Source organism: Aulostomus chinensis, chromosome 2, assembly GCF_037954235.1.
Source record: "Aulostomus chinensis isolate RoL2024-O1b breed Wild chromosome 2, RoL_Achi_v1.0, whole genome shotgun sequence".
In the NCBI taxonomy this organism is placed as follows: Eukaryota; Metazoa; Chordata; class Actinopteri; order Syngnathiformes; family Aulostomidae; genus Aulostomus; species Aulostomus chinensis.
Window position 1 is genome coordinate 8,985,001 of NC_141321.1, and position 24,083 is coordinate 9,009,083.

Below are 24,083 nucleotides of genomic sequence, written 5' to 3' on the forward strand. Positions count from 1 at the left end.
TTGTTCCACCTGACAGTAGCGTTCTGCAGGGAGCCAGCTTCGCCTAGTTAACTTTAATTGCCTGTTTCCTGTGGAAGTTGCCTGAGCTGTGGCAGCATTTACACATAATGAAAAAAGATAAGTGTGAAAGGAAGCCAGCTCTTTATCCATGAATATTGAATTGGAAGCAATTTATTTTTGAATCTCTCCCCCACCCCCATTCTCTCTCACCCTCTTCCTTCCCTTCCCTCTGCTGTCCTCACTCCTCTCCTCAGCCAACGCTCGCTAATGAGACTTCTTGATAACGATCCCTGCACGCTTTTCCTCATTAGGCACACTGAATAGGGACATCCCTGCCTCAATCCCCTGCTCACTCGCTTTCATTCTCTTGTTATTCTCTGAATCTGCCTGTCCTTTCTTTTCTTGTTCTGGCTGCCCCTTTTTCTCTTTTACTCGTTTTTCCTTTTTTACAACAAATGGGCTGCTCTGCTCTCCAGTATAAGATTGATTTACAATGCTATTCCTCAGTTGCTTATACCCACTGTATGGTTCCAGGTCCAGCTTGACATAATGAGCTGACTGAATAATGGCCAGCTTCTAAATAAACCTTTAAATGTGGTGAGCCACTTGCTATACCCTCATCTACTTTCTCCATTTTATGAAACGCATGTATGGATGAGGTAATTGACGCTCAATTCTAGCAAGCAGAATAGCAATCATGTTAGTTTTTTCTTTTTTGGAGAGGCAATTGATGGATGTGCTAAGTGTTATTTAACCTTGTTTTAAAGCACTTGCTTCCCTCTTGCCTGAGTGGCTATTTAACTCCTGTCTATCTGCGCACTCTGTTCTGGCTGCCTCTTTCACTCCGTGTGTGTGTGTGTGTGTGTGTGTGTGTGTGTGTGTGTGTGTGTGTGTGTGAGAGAGAGAGAGAGAGAAACAGTATTCTGGTTCAGGAGCTGATGTGCTTGCTTGATTTTGAAAGGTTTTGAGCTTATAGAGTGTGGGCCTATTGATTTGTAACTATTCAAACTATGATTGAAGCACTGAGGTTTGGTTTGGAAGAGAGCAAAAATGCCTGAAATGCCTGGTTTCATCTCTGACAACCAGAGTGCACATGTTGTTGAGCCAACTGTTGTTGACACACAAAGGTCAAATACTACAAAAAGAAATGATACACAATTTGTGAAGTAACTGGAGAGTTTATTGTCTGAGTAGCAATGTTATGACATGTAAAGGGCACATTTTATGTGTGAATCTGAAGTTAGAAACTGTTAAAAAAATAAATTGCTTGTATTGTTGAGGAGCAGGTCACTTGAGGTCTCAAAAGAGCAATTTACATAAAATTAAGCTAAAGGAATAATAACATGAGTAGTTTGTCTATATCAAGCATAATCATGAAACACTTTGTTCTTTCAGCTAAAAATAAGAGTTCCTGTTTGTCACTGCCTTTGTCTGAATTATAGCTGTTTTTAAGATCATTCTGAGCTGTTGGATAAAGAAAGAAAGGCATTGGGATATTTAGGGGGGTATTTTCAGTATTCAAAAAAGAAAATACATATTCAGCTATGTTAATAATGATCAGTTTAATTATATTACACTCTTGGCATGGTGTACATTTGGAAACATCTGTGATGAATGTATGATGTATAAAAACGGTGGCATATTGTTGCCATTAAAGCAACACATACCAAATGATATGGGTAATGATGGCCAGCCAAAGGGTAAAGACTCAGAGAATAAAAGGAATTTTTTTCATAGTTATAGTGGTCCAGCCATCAGCCAGCTGATAGCTGCAATGACCAGAATCTCTTTCCCCTCAGACAGTGAATGAGCTGGATCAGCTTGTTGGCAATCACTGTCAGCTCGCTATTATGCATAAATGGTTTGGCCTTGAACTGAATGTTGTTGTAAGCCAGCTCTAATGCATGAGTAGAGTGTGGTCATTCACAGATTCACTTCCCAGCCGACCCACTTGTCCTCTGTCTTGTCTCCTGTCTCCATGTATTTGTTTACAGCAGCAGCAGCTACAGGCCCAGCACCTCTCCCACGCAGCCCATGGCCCCCCTGTGCAGCTGCCCCCACACCCCTCAGGCCTGCAGCCGCCTGGCCTTCCCCCTGTGACGGGTGCTGGCTCTGGCCTGCTGGCGCTGGGTGCTCTTGGCAGCCAGGCCCATCTGCCTGTGAAGGATGAGAAGAACCATCATGACCTGGAGCACCGAGGTGAGGAGCACAGCCTGCTGCACACACAGACACAGACAGACAGACACACACTAGGGCTGCCAACTCCCAGAGACTGAAATAAGGTGCACCCCCTAGCCGAAAAATTTTGGGGTATTGTGTCGGTCAAAACTCTCGAAATGCATAGAAAAATGTATTTTGGCATAGTTATACAAACACAACATGGCTTACATATGCCTGCAGTAGGCTACTGTATTAAACTTACTGTAACAATTCCTATTCACACCATTATCAAGGAAATGGAATTCTTCAACCAGACACCACCAGCTATCTAAGCCCATGGCATGTAGGCCTACTAAGACACACAAAATTTTGATTTGATCAGTTTTACTGTATATTTGATAATGAACATGAGAAACAGATCATCATTCAAGAATTTATTTTTTACAAAATGTGCAAAACAGAACACCTGCAGCCTTCTCCAAATAAAAATGTCCATCGCATACAGCACACAAACACACAGGCTGGCATCCTGCAGACACACTGCATGCTCCGCAAACTGAAAAATATATACATCTTCACTTTACCGGGGAGGCCCCGTACGGGATGCGCCTCTTTTAGCTCAAGTACGGGGTGTCCTGGCTAATACGGGACAGTTGGCAACCCTAACACACACACACACACACACACACACACACACACATTGTAGGACAGACATATGTTTATCAAAGAAACATGTCAGTGGTTTTACAAAGTAACACAAGTTTTAATGATTTAACTTGTACTTGGTGTCAGGAAGAGAGAGTGTAGACATTTTAACTCCTTTGCGTCTCTGAAGGAGGACATATTGAAGGCAGCAAATGCTGTACAGAAAGATATGAAGGAAAGGAGGAAAAACACAAAAAGACAGGAACTGGAATTCAGGTGAAAATACTAGTTCAGTAAACATTTAAAAACAACACTATAGTTTGCATTTCACCCTCAGTGGGTTTAAAAGGTATAACTAATGGCTTCATTAGTCTTGTGAAGCATTAACAAATGTTTTATTGGGAAAGGTATCACTTTTTTTTTGAAAATGTGGGTGTATTATTTTTTGAAAATCTAGAGGCAGAAGTTAGAAGACGAAAACTACATATATTTAGCTCAAAGCCAATAACTACAAACAAAAACAAAACTGTCCATTTAATGACTTCAAAGCACATCATCTAGTATAATTGACCGCAATATTATAATTGGCCACATGCTCAGTTAGCCACAAACACTTTGATTTGCACAAAATACAAACAATAACACCTCTGGGTTGGGCCTATTGTAAATGAGCGTGGAGCAGGTTCAGGTGGTGTGTTCAGTTGAACTTACACTCATCCACACTTGTTCACAGCAGTGCCAAACTGAATAGATTTGCTTTTGCTTGCAGTTGGTGGCCAGGGATGCCATTAGGGTCGAGTTAGATATGTGTGGCTGGCTTTTTAAGACTTCTGGAGACACACAGACGTGATGTCAGATAAAAAAACAAAACAAAACAAAAAAACTCTGAATACTTGACACGCTGAATGACACACACCAACCATGATTTTTTCACAGGCTGGCATCTATTTATGATTTATTAACCAGTAATAAAGTGATAGGTTACAATTTATAAACCCTTTATAAAGGGTATTGCATTAGAAAATGGTTCCAGTATTAATTATGCAGACTTGCACGCGTCACACACAAGATTAATCTTTTAGCTGAATAATGTATTACTGATATCTGATAAGAGTGCTGAGATGTGGTGACACCCATACTAATTTGTTTTTTGCTTTTCTCTCTCCTGGCCCCTCAACTTTTCACTCGCCTCTGGCTATTCCTCTAAAAGAACGAGAGTCGAGCACGGTAAGTTGACTCTCCTGTTCTCCCATCTCCTGTGTGTCTCTTGACTTTGCTGGTCTCTGGCTCACTGTTTGGTGATTAGGTGTACCTTACAGAGACTTAAGCTCCCTGTTCAATCGAAATTCATGCTCTCTGTGTAGGAACACACACATTTTTGTACTCAGGGGGGTATACACTGACTGAAATCAAATAATGAAGTCTGGCCAAATAAGCGAGTGCCATCTAATCCAGGTGGAAAATGACTCCAATCACTGGGCAAGGATTAGCAGGCAGCTACCTCCTTTAATTTCAGCACAATTAAAAGCGACTTTGACTGTCCTTCAATCCCTCCCTCACCACTTTAGAGGATTTTCTGTTGTGTGTCCAATACCTTAGTGCTTTTCATCTCCTTTTATGGTCACTTTTTTCCACATAACTTCTTGGTCTTCTTATCGCACTCATTTGCCTCTCACGCCACCTTTTTTTCTCCTCTGTGTCTTGCCGTTCTGTTCTCTCTCCCATCTCATGTTTAAGTCCTTGTTTATTGGACTATCTTAAAACTCTCCACTAGCTGGAGCGTAATGCTCTGGTGCATCGGTCAGATTGAGTTCCCATTGACTGGACATCCTGAATGTGCCCACCCATGTTTGAAGGGAACCCAAATTCTTCATCCTGTCCTGTCTTACCTGACCCCCCCCCTTCCATGGCCTCCATCTAGTGCACATACAGTCAGGTAGAGTCTTTGGTCCTGTTGTCTCAGGACATCTGATACCAGAGTTGGCTTATTGAGTCTTAGTAGTCCTTTAAAGGTCACAGGCTGAAATACAGACATGCTGCAGTGCTTTAGGAGATCTTATTCTGTCACTCAACATCTTTCTCATTCTGCTCACAATAACAGTTGCTGCACAAATTTCCATATTTGACCCAAGATGGAGCAGAAAGCAGCTGGGTTGGCTGAAACAGACAGGAAAAGTCTGACTCTTGTTGTGCTGGCCAAAGCAAGAGAACTTTCTGAAGGGGGGGGGGGGGGGGGCATTAACCACCATCTTCAGTTGTTGCCAAGTATTTCTAAGCACTTCTCTCACTTCAGAAGGTCTTTTTAAAGTTATTTTCCTGAGACAGAAATCTCCTTTCGACTTCTTTCATCATATCTTTTAGTTTCTGATGATGGCACGATTTGTTGAGCTTCCTGTCAGTGTGGGCTGCCCTCAGAATTTGCTCCCTTTCTCTCCTCACCCTTCATCCGTGCCCGTCGGCCTGTTTGGCACTACCACCCCACTACCCCAGTGCCCAGACGACAAAAACCCTGTTTGCAGCTTCTGAGCAGGTGCCAGCTTGTCCGGGCATTCCCACTAGTGGGGAGAACTCGTTGCCACACTGCCATGCTCTCATTGCTTGCCAAGTTTCTTTCCTGTTTTGCTCTCTTGCTTTCTTCCTCTTTTTATTTCCTCTCTGCCTATTTCATGGCCATTTTCTCTGCTGGCAACATTCTTGATGTGTCTTCTTCACATTGCGCCCTTGTCCAGGTTCCATCAATGGCCTCTTTCTTTCCTTCCTCTTATTTGCATTCTGGTTGATTTTCATGAACTTTACTGTCAAGTCATTCTCAAATGCTTTGTCTGCGGCCTGCCACAGCACACACAGTTGAGCCTCCAGCAGTCATTGCCCTTGGTTTAACAGTTGGGGTGAGAGATATCAGGAGGACTGTGCATATAAAAGATATTCTAAAATTTGAGACCAAGACAAAATCCATATTTGGCTATTTATAACATATAGTCATCCCTGAAACCCTGAAAAGTGTGAATTTAAACATTGTTGTTTCTATTCTGCAACAGCCCAACATCAAAAACTAGCGTCAATAAAGGGGGCTAGCTGTTGCGTTATCCTATGTTGCCTGGTCCAAAAAGTGGTACTCGAACCCAGCATAAAAACTCACCCTTCAACTTGCACTTACAGTACGTTCTGAGCTTGCATGAGATAAAATAACTCTGTGTACCAGCAGGGGGCAGTAGTCTGCGTAAATCATTCAAAATCAGAAACCATTGGACTTAAGAAAATAAATAACTGTTTTGTCTCATGCTCAGCTGGCTGAAGAAAATGGTGACTAGTGTGAGACACATCGCAGAGATGAGAGCCAAAGAGTGCTCAGTGTGTTGGAAAGTACAAACATATTAGATCACATGAGGTTCTGTTAAGGTCAAAAAACTGACAAACAGAAATCTTTTTTTAGATAATATTGATTTACTTAATTGTATGTTTATTTTGCAAAAAGCCACGTAGCTTGTCAGAAATTTTAGTGTCAGATATGCTGGGAAATTTTGACATGAATCAATCTTGGCAGAATCTGAATCTCGTGATGTTGGTGATTTTTGCAGTAACACTTTGGTATTTCAGAATGTAATTACATAGAATTTATTTGTACAACCTGCCCCCAGATTTGTGTCACTTAATGTTTATTTGCAGATTCTTACATGTGACAGTCAGATGGCCATACAGTTAGTAATGTAAGCCGTGTTCTCGCATATTCTTGTTTGGTTTTAAATTGTTCAGGTTGATTCGAGCATGTCTCTGACCAGGTCACCTCGAGGGTCTACAGGAGGATTAAATGTCAGATTGTGTGTTTAGACACAAACACATCCCTCTACTTCAGTCTGCTCCCTCCTCACCCACTCTCCTCGCCTCCTTGAGCTGCCCTGTGCATCACCTTGCTTGAGAATTTCTGTTTTGTCTTTCATTGGTGTTCTGTGGGTTTTCTCTGTGGCCTGCTCTGTTTTGTCTTCGCTCCATTGCTTTGGCAGCAGCAGGGCTCAGGCGTCCCAGAGTCCTCTCCTGCCCCTTCTCTCCCAAATCAGTCCAGAGGCGTCTGGCGTTACAGTCAATATTGTCACAGCATTGACAAAAGAATAGGCTCCACAGTCATGCCCAGACTTGAGCAAAGCACTTGGTAATTTCAGACTTTTCTGGTTTCTGAGGGTTTGTCACTTGCTACGTTTAAGCCCCAAAACATCCACTTAAGTATATGCTGGCAGGCCAGCACTTACTCTCTGTTTGAGTCTCCTCAAACAGCTGACGCAGTCTTCTCTCAAGAAAGAATTTGGATGATGTGTTAGTTACTTAACATCTGGCTCAGATGGAGCAAGATGATGGAATACAGGCAGAGCTCTCTTTGTCACATGATTTTCGCAGAGGTTCCCTTTGTAACCAAACAAAAATCATCATATTGTGATTAATTTCATAGATAAATGCAATAGTCTGGATGTTATTGGGTTTGACTTGTACCTTTACTTTCACTGGAAATTTATTTTTCTTTATTTGAAGACAATCCAGTTGGGGCATCTGTGTTTATAACATGGTGTGACCTATTTTACCTTCTTTAGAAAATTTGCTCTTTCTTTGATTTGGATATTGCCCTTGATTATACTAAAACTTGGAATAATTGTGCAGCCCTACAGTCACATACATATACGATCGTAGGCTATTTTTTTGTTTTTGTGGGTGCAGAGAGTCAGGTGGCTGGACACTGAAGGGTCTGCATGTTGTTCTTGGCAGAATAATTCCGTGTCGCCATCAGACAGCCTTCGGGCACCTAGTGAGAAACACCGCAGCTCATCAGATTATGGTCTTGACCCCAAAAAACGCAAAGTGGACGACAAGGACAGCATGAGCAGATATGTGAGTGGTTTGTCATTTATATTTTTCTTTTACTTTTGTTGTAGCTTTCAGTCTATAATAGATCAGCTAAATATTTCCTTCTTCTTCCCTTTACTATGCTGAGTAATTTCTGCATAATCTTGTTCGCAAAACTTAAAATATAATTAACTTGGCAATGATTGCATATAAAATGATGTTTAGTTGGCACATTTTTGATGACTTAAACCTGCTGTAATAATATATTCAGGAGTGTTTTTTAGTTGCATTTTGTTTGCAGGCATCATAATATTTAAGATACTTGAAGTGTATAGTTTCCAAAGTAAATTAGCTTTGGTTTAAAAAAAAAAAAAAAAAAAGGCTGCAATTTGGACGTTTAAATTTTAATTCAAACAACAAAACACTTGTTTTTGCTAGAGATAGTATTGTAATGCAAAAAATGAGAAAATGTAGGAAATTGCGCTTCAATGACCAAAAAAAAAAAAAGAAAGAAAACAAACCGTCATCGCATAATTTGCATTGAACTGTAACAAAATGACATTAATCTAGCTTAATTATTGGAATACACCCTTTGGATATTAGCTTGTCATTTAACTGAGTTTTCTCTATGTAGTCATAAGTCCTTCCTCTTTATTTCAGGACAGTGATGGGGACAAAAGTGACGACTTGGTGGTGGATGTTTCCAACGAGGTAAGTTTGCGCAAGGACTGAGCTGCTCTGCCACATTCCACAGGGTAAACGCTGCATGGAGACTAAGCTCTAACTTGTTAGTTGTCTGTAGAAGCATCAACACCTTCCACACAGTTGCCAAAAAGTCTGTTGTAACATTGAATGTGTGTGTTCTCCTTGCTGTATTTCTTTCGTCAGTCATGCAAAAAATAAGACAAAGATAAAAAGGAGAGAATGAGGTGTGTGTGTGTGTGTGTGTGTGTGTGTGTGTGTGTGTGTGTTCGTGTGGATTCATGGGCGGGGGTGTGTGAGAGAGGGTATGAGTATATATATTATCTGTGTTTGCACATGAGGCCCCAGTTTGTTTGACCTACATGTAAGTGCCAGTGGCTTTCATCCAGTCTGTTTGCTCAATCTCCCTCTCTGTCTGTCTCGTTTAACTCTGTAGGACCCAACCACCCCTCGGGTCAGCCCTGCACACTCTCCCCCAGAAAATGGCCTGGATAAATCTCGCGTCCTGAAGAAGGATGCTGCCCCCAACAGCCCAGCTTCGGTCGCCTCCTCGGGCAGCACGCCATCCTCCAAAGCAAAGGACCACACCCATATGAGTGTGAGGGACACTCTGGAATCTTAGAGGCTATGTGAAGTTTAAGGTTCCTACACCTAGGAAGTGAAACACAGTGCCCTTTGCCCTGAGTCCCATTCAGTGTGTGTGTGTGTGTGTGTGTGTGTGTGCGCGCGTGCATGCGTCATGACAGTTGATCTGCACTGCACCGGGCAGAGTGTGGTACCAGGGTCACACTTGTGGTCTGAAACATACAGATTCATTTTATTCTCCTCTGCAAATATGGGGAATATTATTTTCTGATGCGCGTCTCGGTTGCATAGCAACCATGTGCTTAAGCTGTGTTTGGTGCTGTGTCATGACCCTGCATGCGCTGGACCCCATGATGTCCTATGTATAGGGGGCTTTGCAGTGGAGGAGTAACTGACAGATTACAGGCTGATTGTCTGATGAAGTGAGTGGGTGTGTGATGGACCAATATGGAGGCTTAGCAGTTGGCTGCTGGAAGGATCAGAAGGTGCAATCTGGAAATCAAACCCTGTGGCAAATGTCTCTTAATCTCCTTTATCGTTTTTACCAATAAATGGTCATTTATTTCTCAGCCAGCCTAGATACAGCAGCAAGTGAAGTGCTGTCTCCCTTTTTCGCTGCTTGTCATCTTCTCTTTGCTCCATCCTCCTTCCTCTCTAACTGCAGCTCTGGCTAACAAGGCTACAACAGCCCTCATGCATTGGTTTGACATAAACCATTTCATTAAGGATTAAGACAGATTCATAGTCCCCATCTCTACCCCTCACCTGTCAGATACCCAGCTTCCTTACATCCCTCATTACTGTGTGTCACCAGGCTGAAACCACAACTCCTCCTCCCGCGACCTGCAAAGGAAGAGAGAGATTAATTATAAGAGGAGTGTTTGGGCCACCATCTTGCTTGTCGAGCTATTCTTAGCAAGCTTGACTTCTGAGCAAAGGTTTATGCCCCCAGCCCACCACACACACACCATGACTGTAATGAAGTGTCACTGCTAGATTGGATTACCTTGAGCTGTCCACTCAGATTGTTGCTCTGGATTTCCTTATCAGAGGGGGAATTTTTTTTAATATTCTGGCAGGCATTACTTTTGTTCCTAGGAGGTAATGAACAAGTGAGGGAACAAAACTAGGTTGTATCCAGAAGTTAACGAGTTTCTCTGTTTTTAGAATGACAAGTCATCGACTCCGAGCCTGAAGTCCAACACACCCACACCCAGGAATGAGGCCCCCACACCAGGAACCAGCACCACTCCAGGACTTCGGCCTTTAACAATGGGCAAACCACCTGGCATGGAGGCGTTAGGTAATTAAGATCCACCTACATCTTCCTTGTCAAATTAAATGAGTAATTGATCAGCATGAAAATCAAATTGTGTGCCATGTGATAGTTTTAGCTACAAAGAGCCTGTAGCCATGCCTGAGGCGCCAAGCAGCTGTATGTAAAAATGCTCACATGCTGATGTTAGGAGGTGCAACGTTTATCATGCTCCTCATATTTCAGGGCTTTTTCATGATAGTGTTTGCTAATTAGCACTAAACATTGAGAGCAGTGGGATGGCATGCCTCAGAGGTGGAGTGGCTGTCTAGCAACCGAAGGGTCGCTGGTTTGATCCTCACTTCCCCTCCTGACCATGTTAAGTGTCCTTGAGCAAGATACTGAACCCCTAATTGCCCCTGATGGCCCTGCAACGGACAGGTGACCTGTCCGAGGTGAACCCCGCCTCTCACCCAATGTCAGCTGGGATAGGCTCCAGCACCCCACCTGCTACCCTTAACGAATAAGCAGTATAGAAAATGGATGGATGGATGGGTTGAGAGGTGGTGATGGATGAGAAATCTTTCGAACTTATGTGGAGGACATTTATGTTTTTATCAAACTTCTCGGCAGTTCATTCAGGAGCTGAGGACATGAGGAGGACTAACCTGAGAAGTGGACTGACACACTGATATTTCCACTCCCAGACGCATGTTGCGAGCATGCCAAGTTTTTCTTTTCTGTTTATATGACTTGGCTACATAGAACATTAGAATATTTAGGTTAGGACGGGGGCCTTCCAGAGTCCTGACTTTAATATCTGTCATTCGGATGTTTATCCCGGAATTAAACTCCATATCACACTTTCTTGAGGCACCAACAATGTACTCATTCACTGATAAAATTCCACTTTTTGGACGCTGGTTGAACAAAATAGGGGATTTAGGACGTGTTAATGGGCATTTTCTAACCAAGGCATCAACGGAGACGATAATTGGCAGATTTATAAAATATGAAAATCATCATTAGTTGCAGCCTAATGCTCATTGTAATGAGTTCTGTGTTCATCTCACTTCTGCAGTGTCTATAAATCATTTGAAATGACCTTTTCTCTTCTCTAGCTGCTCCTGCCTTGCGCACACCACTGTCCATTGCGGGCTCCTATGCCACCCCCTTTGCTATGATGGGTCATCATGAGATGAATGGATCCTTGACCAGTCCAGGGGTCTATCCAGGTCTCATTTCACCACAAATGAGTGCTGCAGCAGCTGCTGCATATGGACGCTCACCAATTGTAAATATTTCTGCTTCTATGTAGAATTTATGAAAGTAAAAGTGTATTTATTACACACAGCTGATGTTCCTCTTTTTTTTCACACATTGTTTGATGCAGTATGCACTCACCAGCGCGCCTATGAGTTATGAACCACAGCTGCAGGTTATAAAATGTGCAAAATGACTTTGAGAAACTTAAGTATTCATTCTCCATTTCCAGAACTCATTGTGAGTATTTCTGCTTCACCGGCTGCAGCTTGTTGTGTGTACATAATGAGAGAGCGCAAAGACCGCCTGGCTCCTTTACTTTGATGTTTGTTAGTTAGCATTCTAAAGGCTCTAAAAGGGCTCATCCCCAAAATGAATCTCCATGTTTGAAAATCTCCCAGGCTTTCATTAGCATTAGCAAGTGGGATGTTGTAGCCTTGTGTAAAGCTTCTCTGTACGCAGTGGAGCTGAATCTTTGCCTTTCAAGGGATTCGCCTGGAAACAATCATTTAAGGGTTTCTCAGGGTGTCAGCAGATGGAGGGAAGCATAATTTTCAATTTGAATATTAGCTTATTTTAATTTATCATAGCAAGTTATCAGTGGTTTAACCCTTTGTTGCTCTTGTTCACTCAGGCAGGGTTTGACCCCCATCCTCACATGAGAGGTCCGGGCCTTCCAGCCAGCCTCACTTCCATTTCTGGAGGGAAACCGTGAGTATTACCGGTTTTCATATTCATGAAAATGCTCTGATTCCGATTTGGTTATCTGCATCATTTAAAGATGTTGTATATTTCTTGGCTCAAATCTCCTCGTTCCCTTGCAGGGCTTATTCCTTTCATGTGAGTGCAGACGGTCAGATGCAGCCCGTACCCTTCCCTCCAGACGCACTGATAGGCCCTGGCATCCCACGCCACGCTCGCCAGATCAACACACTGAGCCATGGGGAAGTTGTGTGCGCTGTCACCATCAGCAACCCCACACGTCATGTCTACACTGGCGGCAAAGGCTGCGTGAAGATCTGGGATATCAGCCAACCAGGCAGCAAGAGCCCAGTGTCCCAACTGGACTGCCTGGTAAGTAGTTGCTGTTATTTCTCCCAAGTCATGACAAATACCAAAATTTCCAGTTGGTCCCAGGGCCACCTCCCAGCTATGATACATAAACACATCCCTTTATGAGAGCTCTTTGCAATCGCTCTCCATCATTAAGAAGTTTCTTGAGCGTCGTATGTAGCCTGACTCCACATTCGCCCATTGCTTTTCCACATCCCGATGTGACAGAGATGTGAATAATTCAGCAAAGTGTCTGGCTGCTGTGCTGAAATAATCCTTGGTGCCTGCTGAGTAATGATGCTCTGATTGGCCGACCCTGTCTGCCATTACCCAGCTCATTACTTCCTCCCAACTGCCTCTCGTTTCTCATTTTGATACTGCGGCTTCATACCGTTCAACTCATATGGCCTTAAGGTGCGTCCGGAGTGCAATTGGGTCTTATAAAGCCGTCACGGTGCTGTTTTAATTCGACCAAGAGCTTCCACAGTCTTATAGATCTGCTTCCCAGCTCTCTTAGAGCCTGGCCCCACACTCTCCCTGCATTTCTTGTTAAAGCTGATAGCCACATCTTCACTTTGACATGGAAGCTGTGGTCAGAAAACTGCTTTTGCCAAAGAAAAACTCCTCTAAAGTAGAGATGGTCTTGACGTGGACACACTGAATTATAGTATTTGTTACGCCACAGAATTGTAATTGACCTTAAATCATCTCATCATTTCACCTATTAAAACTATCGTCAGTCTATCACAATCTTGACATTGCTCAACCTTTTCACTGTTCCAGAACAGAGACAATTACATCCGCTCCTGCAAGCTGTTGCCTGACGGCCGCACCCTTATTGTGGGTGGCGAGGCCAGCACACTAACCATCTGGGACCTGGCCTCACAGACGCCCCGCATAAAAGCTGAGCTAACTTCCTCTGCTCCAGCCTGCTACGCACTGGCCATCAGCCCCGACGCCAAGGTCTGCTTCTCCTGCTGCTCGGATGGAAACATCGCTGTGTGGGACCTCCACAACCAGACCCTCGTTAGGTCAGTTGTTTGTGATATAATTGCCTCTACGCTCCAAACCGATACTTGCAACTTTATTCACTCTCTGGATTCCGGATGGCTATTGTTTGGGTTTTACTGATACCAGTACTACTTATGAATCTTCTTGTCAATACTACTTGCTATACTAAGGTGCAGAAAATAATGACATCACATCAGAAGCTGTTATTTCATTTTTGTCAACTCAAAGCCTTGTATGACTTCTCATGTGACACTGCTTTTCAGATTCCCTTCAACAAACTGTATTAGGGATGGGTCTGGATTTTTGAATCCTGGAATATTCATTAAATATCACAAAAAATTCAAAGTATTTTTGACTTATATTTACGTCTTTTTTAGTTTTGCCGGTGCCACAGTGCAGCTAAGATGTTTGTTGCACCAGCATGAGTTTGGCCTTTTTGTGAATGAAGGCAGGATAGAATTTGTTCTGAGAAATATTTGTTTGCAAGAGAAACTTGCAGGGAGACAACAGCATCCGTTGGAGGGAAGCAGGAGAGTTTCAAGGTGCAGGAGGAGCAATATGGCTGTGGCCAGACGCCATTTGTTTCCGAAAAAGTTACTGGGCTTTATCAGGTGACAATGAGATGAGACATGACAGTTTGTCTCAAAGGAAACTCACAGCGCAACAAGACACCAACATTTAGAATAAACAGCAGACGTTGAAGTGAGCTGACAAACACAGACGAGGGAATATAATTTCTACCAGTCCTAGGTACTCATCCCTAATCCTGGATGCATTCTTAAACACACGGCTGCTTGAAGAACACAAGACACAACTACTGTTAAACTAACAAGGCTCCTCTGGTCTTGTCTTAATGTGCGTGTTTTTTGTTGCTCCAGGCAGTTCCAGGGCCACACAGACGGAGCCAGCTGTATCGACATCTCCCATGATGGGACCAAACTGTGGACTGGAGGACTGGACAACACAGTCCGCTCCTGGGATTTGAGAGAAGGACGGCAGCTCCAGCAACATGACTTTACCTCACAGGTAGAAAGACACGTGGATGTTTAAAAAAAAAAAAAAAAAAAAAAAAAAGTCTTCCCTGCAGTTTTTTTGTTTTTTTTTTAAATGATAAAATTTTGGACTTGTTTTTACTGAAGACGCCTCACACAACTGTTGACCCTTCTTTGGTGCAGATCTTCTCACTGGGCTACTGTCCCACTGGAGAATGGCTGGCTGTGGGCATGGAGAGCAGCAATGTGGAGGTGTTGCACCACACCAAGCCCGACAAGTACCAGCTGCATCTGCATGAAAGCTGCGTCCTATCGCTCAAGTTCGCCTACTGTGGTAAGCAACATTATTCAGTGCAAGTATTTGTGCAAACAAAGCTCCATTATTCAAGCAAAGAAATGTTTGTGTAGTCTACAGGTTTGTTTCCTTGTTAGTGGAGACCTGTGCTTTAAATGTCATGACCAGGTCATGATGGGGAGACTGCTGAGCAGGGCTGTACTTTCCATGAGGACATGGGGGTAATATTCCAGGGAAGGTGTGAGGTTTCATGACATTTACAATCAAGTATTTATGGAGTGGGCACAACAACATTTGTTTCCTCACTTGTTTCCGCTGACAACAGTTCCTGTAGATGCTGAAGTGAAACTAATTTTCTAGCACCACTGCTGAGTTCAAACTGCAGGTTTTTGTAGCAAAACCAAGGAGGCTGTTATTTTACAATCATGACCAATTAAACAAAATTACTTTTAACTTTCTCCATTTGGATCATTCTGCCTGGTGGGCAGACCAGCTGGGTTCAAGTTCTAACCTCAGACAAATGAGGATTCACTATCACTTTAGACCCCCCCCCCCCCCCCCACCAAAAAAATCATCAGCATTCATTTCCGTTCAAGAGACCCCCTACAGCGCAGGCTCATATCTCAGGCTCTACAGAACTGTTTAATTCAGATGATGCTCACTTCGTCAGTGCTCTTGCCATCATTAATTAAACCATTAGCCAACTAGTCAGTTGGGTAATTAATCAGAGGGTGATTTAAATAATTATCGGAGTGGAAATGGTGTGGGTCTCCATTATGTGCCTCTATTTTCCCCAATTAGGTTTTTTATGGCCAGTGATGGATCACGTCATTACAAGTTGTGTGCTGGCGCTTGTTGTGAATTTAAGGCATAAATATTGTTGGGAAATAAAAGACACTGACCAGGTTTGTGTGTACAGTCAAATGCTGTTCTCAAGATGTGTGTGTGTGTGTGTGTCTGTGTTTGCAGGTAAATGGTTTGTGAGCACAGGGAAAGACAATCTGCTGAATGCATGGAGGACTCCCTACGGTGCCAGCATATTCCAGGTACTCCCAGCTAGCAGCGCACAGTTCCTGGTCATGAAGCAAAACAACACTTGAATAGCCTCTTTATCTTGAATCAGGATCAGAAATTTGTCTTCAATCAGTGGAAAGAAAACTTCCTTTGTTCCCGATCTTCCAGCCGTACTTTCCAAATGACATCAAGATCCACTAACTAGCATGTAAAGTCATGATAATCAGTCTCCTGCTCAGTGGACCTGTGAGCCGCGCCGGCCCTCCTGACTCAATCCAGTTAAGACTGAGTCGGGTTAGAATCTCCACAGTACACTTCAGGCTTATCTCACAGAGGTGAATAACTAGTTATTAAATTAGAAAGCACTCTGGCTGCTCGTGCCTCTCTAGCATGTCTGTGCTTTGACTATCTGGGTGAGTTTTGCTTCTGTCATAATCAAATTATTTGTCAGTGACGAATCATCTCAGGATTCAGAAACTTCCACGCCTCTGCTGCTGGTGATTCTTTCTCACCCCTCATAGAGAGAGCAGAATCACAGCTTAGACCTGCTGCAGCAGACTGATGAGTCACTAACCAAGGAATTCAGTACTGCTCCTCTGACTAGACATAGAAGAGGCTACGAGGATTCCTTCAATATCTGATTGTTTTTGTTCCTGCAGTCCAAGGAGTCATCCTCCGTCCTGAGCTGTGACATCTCTGCAGACGACAAATACATCGTGACAGGTTCCGGTGATAAGAAGGCCACCGTCTACGAGGTCATCTACTAGAGAGCAAAGGAGGCTCCTGTTCTCCCCCAGCACTTCTACTGTTCCCCCTCCAGCGTCCATCTGTAGGCTGGAACTCATCAGGCCAAGACTAATTAGAGATGGAAACTTTACTGGAGGAAATCAACACAGCTGATGGCCTGCGGATAATTGCGCTGCGAGGAAGTTGACTTTTTCAGTCCTTTTTTTTTGTTTTGGAGGGTTTTTTTGGGGGGGGGTTGCACGTTTTCTGTGACTTTGACTTTTTTCCCTTTTTTGGGGGGGGGGGGGGGTATTTGGGTGTAACTCAATGAAGCAGTGCTTCATTTCTTCGGTCCCCAGACATCTTGTGAAAAGTGTACATATTGGATTAAATAAAAGACATTTTATATATATATATATATTATCAAAAATATATATATTTTCATGTCCTGGGTGTACTTGTGATGACTTGTTTTGGCACTCATTCTCTCATGATACGATATTTAATTGGGAGAGCAGGACATAGATTAGAACTTTTTAACAATTTTACCCGTTGATTTTTTTTTTTTTTTAAAGCACATTCTCCAGGCTGGCCATTGCATAACTCAAGTAGAGGAGCAAGAAACTTGTTGAGTAGGACATTTTGTGGAAATTTTAAATGGCCTTTTGTCACTGTGCTCTTATCGGAGGATGATAACGGGGTCTGACGTCTAACGTGGAGCCCTCCGACTCAGGCAGGAGCGCAGCTGGTGTGGACCACTGTGGGATCGAATGGGACACTGATTCAGGAAAAGAGATGGATGTAAATTTCATTCTTATATATATAAAGAAGACTTTTTTTTTTTAAAGTGTACTGCTCCGTCTGTCCTATCTTCCTGGTTTAGATTACGGGAGACGGGGTGTTTAATGTTTAGCCTAACCCTTGGACCTCAGTTGGCAGCAGACGCACTGCAGCAAGCACAAACTGGATGACAATGTGCTTTTTACGTAATGGGGATGTTGAATTGCACCACATATTTCTCAGCTAAACTCACAGTCCAATCTATCAGAATCCTGCTCTTTTGTATCTTATCAATTTTCCAGTGAACTGTTTGGATGGCTGTGACGAGGCGGCAGAGGGACGTGATAGACTGTACCTTTCGCTCTCAATGGAAATATCCAGAGTGCCTGCTGCTCATGATTTTGGAGGAATGGCACTTAATAGCAACAGATACACAACTGTGTACATCATGTGACTTCAGTGAATAATCCTGGTTTCTACACTGTGCTCCTCCTGATACTGTCAGCGTTGCCCGTGCAAGTCCCACTGAATCACACCAAAGTATGTAGCAAATGCTGTCAGCACTGAGAAGAAATGTACAGTTGTTAATAAATCAATAAAACTGTTTTTGTAGAATCTTCTTGTGCTTCACCTACATTCCACCCAGTAAGACATAGATTACCCCTTTTGTGTTTTTGTCTTTGTTTTCTTTTAAAGAAATCAAGAGTGCTTGAAGAAAATGGGGACCTTCAAAGCTCAATTATCAAGCCGCAGATCAGTAGAACATTGAAAAAGACAGAGCTTTAGAAACAAGTGGAAATGTTACCGGCTGACTCATTTGTTTTGCTTGTTGGTGGCAGTAAATGAACAGAGCAAGACTCTTCAGCCACGCATGAGCGTAGCGCCTGGTAGAGGCTGTGCGTTCGGTTCCACCCGCGGTCTAAAGTTTGAGCAGCTGCCGGTAATGCTGACGTTTTGTCGGCCATTTTGACACAGCAGGTAAACTTCGGTATCTTTGTTTGTATCAATTCCGTGGCATCACACGGCGCCGGTATGCACGCTCCCAGGCCCGGCGAGTTAGTGCGGGGCCAAGGTAAATCAATGTTTACGCCTGGTTTTACCTGCTGTGTCAAAATGCCTTAGTTCACACTGGAGGGAAAATCGTTTCTTTTTGTTTCTCAACAAGCAGCGACATGAATGCTGGAGTCATTTTAGATAAATCAGAAACTGCTTGCTTTGGTGAGCTTTCCTTTTTTGCAAGAGGAGGGGATGAGTAACAGGCATTGTTTGTTTCAAACAGTGAAGACGGAAGGTTCGTGACTTGGTAATTAAGATTATTAACCAATTTTAGCCATGAAAATTTAATTATCTTTATTTTGCTTTGGTAGGTGTGAGTAAAACTCAAGGATTTAACAGAAAGGAAAAATTAAGAATCTTGTTTTTAAGTCAGAACATCTGTGAGGTGAAATTTCTCTGAATTTACTGCAGACAAAATAGTGACATTGGGCTCTCAAAGGAATCTGAGTTCAAAAAGCAACTTTCTTAAAATTCTACATCAAAGTTGAAGAAACAAGAAACTAAAATGAGTTTTCTTATAATTTCCTGTTTTTATTTCACACTCACTGTTTCCTCTCGTGGACTCTTTCACCTGTGGAGGACCCGACCCGAAGAATCCCTCCTACCAAGGAAGGGGCCTCATGAGCGCCGTCGCCTGCGTCGCTCGTCTTGATCCGTCTTCCTCAGTCTGGTGAGATGCACCTGGGATCAGTGACCTGCGATCAATTAATCCCCCAGGATTTACAGTGACGTGGCTGTGTATGATGAGCAATTTGATGACGCGTGACGTGCTGTGTTGCTTTCTGACAAACAGCCTCTTCGCGAGCAAACACCGTTTTGGGGAACTTGAAAGCAGCTTTTTTATTTGGCTGTAAAGAAATGAGGCATGTGCTGCTTGCTGGCCTGGTTTGGGTCATATAGAGGCATCAGTGCCGTGAACAGCAGCACATTACAAAGTTGAGCATACTTTCGTTACGAAAGCGTAAGCTGACAAACCAGTGTGAGCGGGTGCGTTGAGGCAGGTTATGCCAAAAACCTATCACAGCGCATCTGAAATGAATTGTTCAAAAGTTCATGTACTGTGACTGGATGCAGCTTCTCACCTCCAACTGAACGTTGATGTTGACACTTCATAGGATATTTTACAGAATTGCAGCCCTGACAACCGCGTCCCCGCGATCTTCCGCATCAACCCTTCATCGGTGCAGCCTAGAATCAGCTCTGAAGACCTTTGTTGCCAGAAGGTTCCAGCTCATCAATTAGACACCAAGGGCAGTGAAATACAAGCCAGCTCCTTCCGAATGTGCAGGGTAGGGGAGCGCGTCTCACATTTGCAAAATCAGTGGCATTTGTGTCACAGTGAAAAACTCTGGCACTGAACCTTCATCAGAGCATTTGAGATACGCACATCTGGTTCATTAATATTCACAAGTGCAGAGTTCTGAAGGGTTGTTATGACGCTGAAATTATGATCTGACTCAGCAAGAAAGCAAATGAGAAGAAGGTGTGCAGGGTTGTTCTGAATACACCAAGTGCTCTTGTGTCTGCCAGTGTATAGCCGGCCTGCAAGAGCTGGAGTGCAAACTCACACACACACACACACATATAAACTAACCTTGCGTGGACAAAAACAGGAAGCAAATGCTTCTGCAAGAGAGAAATAAAGTAGTAGCTGTCGCATAAATGTTTGCTAATGACAGCGCGTACAAATCCTGGTCACCACACACCAACATGGCTTTGTCACTGCGAACACTGATAGGAAACAAGTGAAGTGTGACGGAGAGATGAGAAGCAAGCTGATGTAACAGGTGTGGAAGACGCACGCACACACACACGCTCGCGCACACACGGTGCTGTTGTGACTTAATGGTTGTGTTTCCAGTTGAAATGGTTTGTGGTTTCAGGCTTGCTGACAGAAGTCATGAAAGAACGGGACACACACAGTTCAGGATCACTGTGGCTTGCCAAACCACACACGCACACACACACACACGCACACACATACACACAGAGACTGACACTGGTGTTTCTATAGCTGTGAGGACATTCCTGACATGACACATTCCCGGTAACCTCACCTTAGCCTTAGAGATCAAAGTGCCTCACCCAGACATGTACCCTAATCCCAACTGGTTTCTCACAACCCACGCACACATGCACACACACACGAACACGCACACACACAGACTGACTGCTCGAATTGCTTCACTTCACAGAGACACAGTCAGTAAGTCACACTCACATTTCACAAACTCCCACACACCCCAAAGACAAAGACAAACTACTTTTTGGAATTTGAGGCTTTGTGTTAATTATCAGTGATGATTGTGAAACACTAACAACACCCAGTTCAACCTTTGATGTCCTATCTTTTGTTTTCCATGTAATTATTTGTCATCTCCCGCTCATATACAGTATGTGTCTGTGCATCCTGTTCCACTGACTCACCACTCTGTTGCCACATCTTTCTCCTCCTTGTCTTCCTCTCCCACGTCCTTTCTCACTCTCTTGTTCTGCTCCCACCACAGGTGGCAAGTGCGTTCATTTTCACTTTTGTGGGGGTGCTGGCTGCAGAGCTGTGATTTCTGACTGTGTATGTGAGCGAGAGGGAGTCGGGTGGTTCGGGATGCAATATGGGGCCATTTCTTTGCCATGCATGTCACCTCGGTGTGTGGGCAGAAGGCTCTGTACATATGGCTGAGCTACACATTCAGACATCTAAAGAATTGCTCCACATATGTGGTCCCTCTTTAACTGATAAAAAACTATATTTATACACCACTGAATGTTAGTGTCTGCACACAAGGGGTACGGCTATCCTCATTCCTTTGTTGCTTTTCCTTGAACGGCTCTTCCATTAATTGCCGGTGCTCATCCACCCTCCTCCCCGGAGGCGGCGCCGCCGACGACAGCAGTGATGGAGGCTGGAGGGTTTCTGAGCTCCAGCCCGAACATCCCAATCATCCTGCCTGACCCACACAACCGTGATAATAGCCACCCCAACTCAACTCCGCCCACAAACTGTCAAATGGTTGCTTTGTAAATGCATGTATTTATGCTGCATACATTTTATTGTAATTATAAATTATACTATAATCATTATGATAATTACACATTATAAAGTATCCAAATTGTCACACACTGGTTTAGTCACCAGAAACACTCCCGCACATATGAATGGGAGGCTCCCCGAGGATGGACTCATCGCACACGACGCACGCACAACATTGACAGATACTCTGGCTAACACTTCCCATCCATTACCATTCATTGTGCCAAGCTAACTAGCGGTCAGCCTGCCTCTGTGTGTCTCAGCTCCTCTGGGGGAGACGGACGATACGTTCATTTCCTGAGATGTTGGTGTTACTTGAACTTTGCCAGCTGACTGAACTGCATATATGTGACGTGAGTATTTCTGATCCTCTTTGCAATGTTTGGTTGCTGTGTTGCGATGCCCTGGGCAGGACTGTCCCGCCACGTCACACACGTGTTCACGCTGTCACTCCGGCAGTACACTCAGATGTGTTTACCTCGAGAAATGAAGACATGCTGATTGCCATGTCTGTTTTCTATGTTTTGGTATTCGTCTAAATTTGGATATGTTACCAAAAAAAAAAATACACTGCCATGTGCCTCATAATCTATTTAAGAGCCATTTAACCCAAATGATAAACCCACATTTGCTCTCCAGCGCTGCTAAAAGCTGACTCTGCTCCAGGAAAGACCTCGAACCACTTGAAAGGCTCCCGCTGTAAAATCCTGATGCAAGATGTTTTTACTCTCTTGACAGTCAAGAGGTTTTTTTCTGCGAAGGAAAAGGGATGCAGGGTGCTCTAGTTCTCTCCTCGTTCCATTTCAGTGGGGAGGCAAAGGTTTTGGTCTTTTACCTGACAGCCCTCTGATTCTATTGCACTGGTAGCACCGTGAGACAAGATGACGAGTCTTTTCTCCACTTTTCCATCTCTCTTTTCTCATAGGAAACCTTTTTGGTTTTGTTCCCACCTCTTCCACCTCCTACTCTTCACCCCCACTATTCAGCAGATACACCTCCCCCCCCCCCACATCTATCTTTTCTGTGTACCCCTTCTTGGCATTTGTTCTTCCTTCCAGTGGCTCCTTCTATAAGCACATGAAGTGGTTGGATCACTGGAAAAACCAGAATGGAGTGTTTGAGAGGGCAGTATTTTCTCAAAGAAGAGATGAATGGATAAAAAATTAGAAACTCTCCTCTTTCTTCCTATCTGGCTGGATAAACAAGTGTGTGCTGAAAGCAGTGGGAGATTAAAGGAAGCTTGTGTAGAGGCAAAGGACGCCGGTGTTTCAGCTCCCAGAGGTAATTTGGCTCCCTTAGATACCATTCAGTCCTCGCTTCATCTGCAGCTGACCTGTCCAGATGAGAAGCTTTCATCAGTCTCCAGCAGACACGAGGGCCCACTTAGGATCAGGGCCTCAAATTAGAGGAAAGCTTTGTGTGTGTGTGTGTGTGTGTGTGTGTGTGTGTGTGTGGGGGGGGGGGGGTTAAGTTTTCATATTGTTATGTAAAGTTCAGTGCTTTTACTGCTATGAAAGCCTTTCCCCTTGATCTTTGGTCACACTGACTAGTGAGAACAATGTCTCTGAATTATTTCTCGAACTTGGATTGAAGTGGGTTTTGAGGTAAAACAAAGAAAAAGTCGTGACCTGGTGAGCCTGTGGGTACACATCTCCACCAAGAAGGGCATTCTTCAGGTTGGGACTCTCATTAAACCTTTTGTTTGTTCGTTTGTTTGTTTGTTTTAGAAGAGATCCGATCGTGTTGAGTCCACTTACAATAGTTTTCTACCCTGTAGTCAAACATCAGAACTGGCCACGTAACTTTGGGAATGCGGTAGAATGAAAACACTCAGCCTTCCTTTACCAATCAAGTTTTTTGGATATTTCTGACCACAATAGGGACGGATCTGGTCGACCCATGAGGAGGAGCGCATCAGTTCCCGTAGTTAAGTTGGAATGGCTTCTTCAGAGGCTCATTCTACACGCCTCCAACAAGTGTGATCCTGCTGACATGGAAACGCCGTCACAATCGAACCACCTCAGGGGACTGCAGGCAGACACCAGGAGCAGAGTCAGTATTTTATACACAAGTAACCCCAAAAAAAGCTCATGAAAACATTACAATGCTTTTGAGGTCATTCGTTTTTTTTGGATAGCAGCAAATGGTGATTACAGGAAACACAGAAATGTGACAATCAATTATGACTGGAAGTTAAAACATAAATTATAAAGAGCATCAGGACCTGCAGACCCTCTCTTTCTTGGAACCTGTGACCCACATGTGACGTTGGACCGGTGAACGCTTGTCCACTATGAACAGTATTTACACTGGTATTGTTTCTATAGAGCTGTTCTTCTTTAATGGCTCTCAAAATACTTTACAGCGTTGCTTCACACACACACACACACACACACACACACACACACACACACACACACACACACACACAGCAGCACGTAAAACAATCAGCCACCAAGAGACGGCAGAAGCGTCTCTATCTGCTTGTCTTGTTAAAAAATTGATGGACGATAAATTTATTTCCCCAAAAGTTGGTTTGGTCCTTTCGAGGACTCAGATCTAGGCCACAAAAACCTGACTGACACATCTCCAACAGAGGACCAGAAATGCACTTTTTGCTGTGTGAAGAAAAGAAAAAGCAACTGAACAATGGCTTGCAGGAAAAGAGCACCCCTGCCACTGCTG

At 43.7% G+C, this 24,083-nt stretch overlaps 1 protein-coding gene and 1 long non-coding RNA gene across 6 annotated transcripts in view; one reads left to right on the forward strand and one right to left on the reverse strand.

Moving 5' to 3' along the window:
* tle3b (TLE family member 3, transcriptional corepressor b) overlaps positions 1–16,782 on the forward strand; it is a 30,851-nt gene extending 14,069 nt beyond the window's left edge. For 2 of the 5 annotated variants that reach the window (XM_086226309.1, XM_086226292.1), the window contains exons 8-21: positions 1,995–2,198; positions 3,973–4,032; positions 7,558–7,680; positions 8,296–8,346; positions 8,774–8,935; positions 10,090–10,225; positions 11,299–11,471; positions 12,075–12,151; positions 12,265–12,514; positions 13,277–13,524; positions 14,383–14,530; positions 14,680–14,830; positions 15,761–15,837; positions 16,465–16,782. In XM_086226309.1, the coding sequence (XP_086082435.1) occupies positions 1,995–2,198; positions 3,973–4,032; positions 7,558–7,680; positions 8,296–8,346; positions 8,774–8,935; positions 10,090–10,225; positions 11,299–11,471; positions 12,075–12,151; positions 12,265–12,514; positions 13,277–13,524; positions 14,383–14,530; positions 14,680–14,830; positions 15,761–15,837; positions 16,465–16,572 (1,968 nt within the window). In that variant the 3' untranslated portion in view covers positions 16,573–16,782. Of the gene's footprint in view, positions 1–1,994; positions 2,200–3,972; positions 4,033–7,557; positions 7,681–8,295; positions 8,347–8,773; positions 8,936–10,089; positions 10,226–11,298; positions 11,472–12,074; positions 12,152–12,264; positions 12,515–13,276; positions 13,525–14,382; positions 14,531–14,679; positions 14,831–15,760; positions 15,838–16,464 lie in introns of all 5 variants that reach the window. The other 3 variants (XM_086226321.1, XM_086226315.1, XM_086226302.1) reach the window with 2 other exon arrangements.
* LOC147269009 (uncharacterized) lies at positions 2,072–19,029 on the reverse strand. The gene is made up of 3 exons (XR_015119467.1): positions 18,914–19,029; positions 9,688–9,765; positions 2,072–2,157 (listed from the first exon to the last, which is right to left on the reverse strand). It is a non-coding gene; the product is annotated as an uncharacterized LOC147269009 (long non-coding RNA).
* Positions 19,030–24,083: the final 5,054 nt, after the last annotated feature.